The sequence below is a fragment of the Halyomorpha halys genome, unplaced genomic scaffold, assembly GCF_000696795.3.
Source record: "Halyomorpha halys isolate HHAL.00 unplaced genomic scaffold, Hhal_1.1 Scaffold278.1, whole genome shotgun sequence".
Taxonomy (NCBI): domain Eukaryota; kingdom Metazoa; phylum Arthropoda; class Insecta; order Hemiptera; family Pentatomidae; genus Halyomorpha; species Halyomorpha halys.
In genome coordinates, this window is record NW_027109219.1 from 292,027 (window position 1) to 297,640 (window position 5,614).

A 5,614-nucleotide genomic window follows, 5' to 3' on the forward strand; every position below is an offset into this window, starting at 1 on the left:
ATAATCATTAATAATTATAATATTCAATAAAAAAACATTTAACATTTAACACAACATCATGAATACCCCTATTGTTAAATGAAAGAAGAGCAACTTGTTGGGTCAGCTCAGTTGTTGCGTAAAAGATTGTGGTTTTAGTGGGTTGGGGTCTCACACTATCTGAAGGATTGGTGCTTCAGATATCTATTGAAATTTCCACCTTACATGTGAGAAGGCAACACTGTATGATCGGGTAATCCAGATAGAGGGAAAGCAGGTGGAGTGTTTGTTGTTAGAATGAGGAGTGAAAATTCTTTCAAACTTGCGAAAGGTGTCTCTTTACGTTTTCTTAACTGAAAATAAACTTTTAGTGTATTCACCGTGTTGTCAAAGACTCTTTATTTAATATGACACCAGAAAAGTGGCTAAACATAGATGAAGACTCTACTAGAAGATTGAGGTGATTTAAAACATTAGGTATCTATTTAGCAATGTTTTATTGAAATAAACTGTTTATTTGCTGTATCGTGAATAGATTTTGATTTGAAATTATTGTTTCTAAGCCATTAAAGTATGTTGTGATTGAGCAAATATTTGAGTTTAATAAAAGGTATTGTTCACCCTTCCTTTCTATTATTTTGTCATTAAAACTATCAGACCCTTACATTGTACAACATATATATATATTTAAAGAACAAATGTAAAATATAATTGAAATTTATTTATAATGTCACAATAAGTATTAATACAAATCAGATTAGATATGTTGCGAGGTTATTGAACAAAATTTTCAGATTTATACATAAGTATCCTAAGGTAAATTATCAATTCAGTTTAATATAAGTAACACCAACCTTTATCATCTTCTGGGACTTCACGTTTTTTTTTCTTAGGTTTTCCCTTCCTAACTCTGTCCTTAACATGTTGAGGTACGGTATCGTCGTACTCCTTCAACGAATCAACAAATGATAGCTCTTCATCAACAAAAGCTAGATCTAATTTTAAAATAATCATTAATAATTATAATATTCAATAAAAAATATACATTAAAGAAAAACAAAAAATCTTTAAAAAAACTGTACTTGCATTGATTTCCAATATCTGCATATGATTGTAAAAAAAAAAAATAATAAAATAAAAGTTTTGTGAATGAGTAGAAAAAAATAAAACAAACATAATTATATATACATAAAATTTTAAAACGAACTATAGTAGCCATCATGAATTAAGGCCTACATAACTGTACTTAGTTACTAAATAGCGATGGACAGACCAGCTGAACATTTAAATCATCAATAGCTGGCGACTGTCCCACATTGCCAGATTTAGAAACCAAAATATCAATAATTTAAATTAAAATTATAAAGAAGTAAATTATATTCATAAATTAGGTAAGTGTACCACTCCTGCATTCAAGCATTCTTAACAGACCAAATGTGAACTATCATATTAATGTCAAGGAGGGAAGGTTATATGAAATTTTTGTTGCCTCAAGTGATCAGCTTTTTGTTTATAATTGTAACTTTGGAAAGATACTTTCAAATACTAACATTAGTGCATTGTTAGCTTCATTAAAATGGTGGAAAGGGACTTTCTTTTATTCAATTTTATTGTTTTAAGTAAATAGAATAGTGTTTCTACTTTGATATATTTTACTCTACTTCTGTAACATTTAATTTATAATAAACTATTGTTTTAGCAATTTAGAATAACAAATTGAATAAAAGTCCCTTCCCGCAGTTTTAATGAATCTAACAATGTATAGAGATGTGCAAGTGCATCTAAGATGAGTTTGCTTGTAGGGAAACAGAACTCGTACACACCCTCCCCCCACACCATAACAAACCTCTCTTACCGGGACCAAACCAAGAATTAATGAAGTAATACAAAGAGGAATGATGAACATAAAAAAGATGTAATTGTTAAGGTAACATTTTTTTTTTTACTTTATTTATTTTATTCACAACTGTTTAAATAGCATTTTTACAACTTGCGAATGAGATGTACAGAAAAAAAAAACAATGTCATGAAGGTATGAAGGTTAAGGTCATCCATTGATGCCTCTCCATTAAAATTGAAATTTAAAAATCAATTTAAGAGGTCCCTATATTCCAGCTCCTTCGTAAACGTCGTCTCGTATCTGGTAAGTCTCGTGTTGATAGTCCTTGAATTAGAGGGTTAGTGTGTATTGCAAGTGTGTCGTGAAACCGTTTAAATAGTGATTTAATGGTCGATTGTACGTAGGAATATTGTAAGTCTTTGTGTAAGTTCTTTTTACAGATGTGCGGGAGGGAGCACCAATGAAGGTAACATTTAAAAATAATTAATAACACTAAAATTTAATTCCAATTACTTAAAGCAAGGTTTTCGTTGTTTCTTTTTAGAAATATATGACAAATAAGATGAAAAAGCTCAAGTCTAATGAAAAACGAGAGACATTTGTACCTTTCAAGATTTTGAATATAAAAATATGTTTTAAATACGTAAAACAGAAATAAAATGTATTGTTGACAAATTTCCATCATATAATTTAAGTAAGAAAAAAATAAGAATAATTTCTATTTAAATTTTTGACCAAATCTCAAATATTTAAATTAATATATGAAAATATAAGCAAGCATGTTATTTGCATTAAGTAAAATAATATTGTTTTTATTACGTTCCACATATATATAAATATATATGGACACATCTATGTCCCAAAAATTGGTCAATGTAAAATGACCAATGAGCAGAAACCCAGCTCATGCATTGAGAAAATATCCTAGCCACTCCGGCATAATAATATAAAGAAGAAAATAGCCGAAATGCTGAAGTAGAAAAATTATACATGTTTCCAGGAAGCGTATACAGAAGACTCTGTAAAGTTTGTAGATATTTTAGCATTTAGTGTGACTGAAAAGGAAGCATTAATAGTGGATCCCACAATAAGATTCGAAACGACAACAAATAATTTTTTGGAGAGGTTGGGTGTTGAGAGAAACCACTAATTTATTAATTGTAGGGCACTTATTTATATTACTTTAATTAAGAATACTGCAGGCATTAAAATAATTGATTTAAGCAATCTTCAATCATCAACAACAGATAAAAATTCCTGATCTTTTATCAGTGAATGGTGAGTTAGGTTAGTGAAGCAAGAATTGAAAATGCTGTAAATTCAACAGACTCATCTTATTTCGTGAAGGCTATTATAGTTCTAGTTAAGCATGAATATACAAATATATATATTAATCCAAAAAACAAAATAAATTGATTAAGTGATTAAGTCAATAGAGGTTATTAATATAGATAAAGGTTATTAATTCAATAGAGGTTATTAATATACAACAGTATTTCATTAAAAATAATCATAATTTTCATTATTAAAATGAGATATAATCCAATACCTCCCTCACTGCCAGAAGTTGAAATGGCCGCGAGCTGCTGAACTATATCGGGTAGCTCGCGAATGGGTGATGGCCTTTCTTTGGCTCGGTCAATATTGTTCTTCCTAGGACTTCCTTTTGGGCTGGTATCGCTGGATTTTACATACGAACATTTCTTCTCAGAAGATTCAGTATTCTCTTTAACTGGTGATGAAAAGGTAGTACGGAACATTTCATTAGAATCTGAAATAAAAAAAAAATAATAAAGAACTTCTTGAGTGTAATAGAACCTAAACGTGATTAGAAAAATGTCATATTTACTAATAAACGTACAAAGGCAGGTTTGTACTGATTAAAACATAAAAATATTGTGTATATATATTATAGATTCTATGCTCTTATTTATAACAGTCAATTTCACTCTTTTATTCCATAATAAGGACCATTTCTTCAAATGAAATTTTTCTGTCGTTAGCCTTTTGTCACTTCTCAGCAGTAGCTCTTCTCAATTTGTTTTGATAGATTTTTTATTATAATTAACTTAGTGACGCTTTCATTGAACAATTTATTACGGCATTTTCTCTTGCAACATAACCTGTTTATTTACATTTATAGGAGGCATGCCCAGAAAGTAAAAGTACTTTGGACTGGTGTGCAGTGTGAATAGCTTTCTTTTTTTTTTTCTTCAAAAATGACAACACTGAGAGGTAGTGGAGGAGAGAGGGGGTCTCATGAACAGAATGAGTAATGGAGACCCATGTCAGTACCAAAAATCATCTCATATTGTCCGTTTCTATGAAATATGTCAATAAGAAATCTCACCATGTGCACGAACCTTGCTTTCATAGGTTTCTTCTCGCAGAATGAAAAACTAAGGATGAAATTTTTACACTGATCAAGAATTTTTATGCTAAAGGTGCTATGAAGCAATCAAACCTGTTTAAGTGATGTGTAATGAAGAAAGGAACAAATATTCATAACTAGCAAAGAAGTGTGACCAAGAGAAGGGAATGTTGACTATACAACACTCACCTGTACACGACCCTGCTTGGTTACTTCAGATTTTCAACTTTTCACCTTCCTTAAGACTCACATGGGTGGAAAATTTTTTTGAACTGATAGAAGAATATAAGGTATCACATCAGAAAAACTACAAAGGTTGGAAAATATCTTATTCCACTTGTTCAATAAAGTATCCTGCCGACTTCCAAGAGCACCCATGTTGACTGTTTGAATAATGTTTCATTTGAACACTACTTCTTGTACACCCATTATTTTTAATATAACATGTTTGATTGACATTAATTAACAATATTCGGAGCACTTAGTAATACCGTTACACACTCTAAAGTTGAAGACTGCTCAGCATTTCCAACTCTGCTATGTATTCCTGATAACGGGCATGCTGACAGGTTAGCAATGAGTGGCTCTGAAACCATTACCATTACTCCAATGGCAATGTATGGCATAAGCCTAAGATATGCAAAAAGGAATATAAAAGCAGCTGTAGAGCAAGCGTTACTCGTTAAATAAAAGATAGCTACAATCTAAGCTGTTTCTAAAAGAACCCTGTAGTGGCCGAAGCGATATATTGCTTCAGCTGAATAGCAGTTCCCTGAAGAAAATTACATGGATCTACAAAGGTCTCTATAGACTTAATAAACATATGTTTAACCTCAAGCTTACAGGATCACTCTTGTCCTGATTCTGTAATGCTGAGGATAAAACGGCATGCCACATTATTTGCTGGTGTGTCCGATTTGCATGGTTGAGGTCCACATTGTTTTGTGTGGATCCTGTCGTGGATCTCAATCAATGTTCAAGTATACTAAGATTCACAGAATCTACGTATCTCAAGCTTTAATAAGCTTGTCATAACGTTTCTTACTCTACTAATGTTGTAATGTGGATCGGGCACAATAGGCGTTATAGGCTGCAATATTTTTAGCAAAAAAAACAATATTTAGATTTCACATTCTATGGCTTAACTAAATGATTTATTTTAAAAAATAAGATGTTACAATATGCAATATAAGCACTATACCGTATCTGCTTGAATGTAGTTTGGCCCCAGTTCAATTGAGGGAAAGTAAAAATTAAACTAAAAATAAGAAATCAATTTTAAAATTTAGACTAGCCTACTCATCTCTCTTTTCTCAGTCTGCTGGTGTTCCTCAAGGTAGTATCTTAGGTCCCATTCTTTATAAGGTTTATACAGCTGACATCCCAACCCAACCTAACACAGTCCTAACAACATACGCTGATGA

General features: G+C 31.3%; 1 protein-coding gene across 1 annotated transcript in view; it reads right to left on the minus strand.

Annotated features, from left to right (window-relative positions):
* LOC106680691 (tRNA endonuclease ANKZF1) overlaps nucleotides 1–5,614 on the minus strand; it is a gene marked incomplete in the record, with an annotated part of 22,298 nt that overhangs the window by 11,425 nt on the left and 5,259 nt on the right. The window contains 3 exon segments of the mRNA XM_067047398.1: nucleotides 853–974; nucleotides 1,066–1,080; nucleotides 3,369–3,590. Of these exon segments, the coding sequence (XP_066903499.1) occupies nucleotides 853–974; nucleotides 1,066–1,080; nucleotides 3,369–3,590 (359 nt within the window).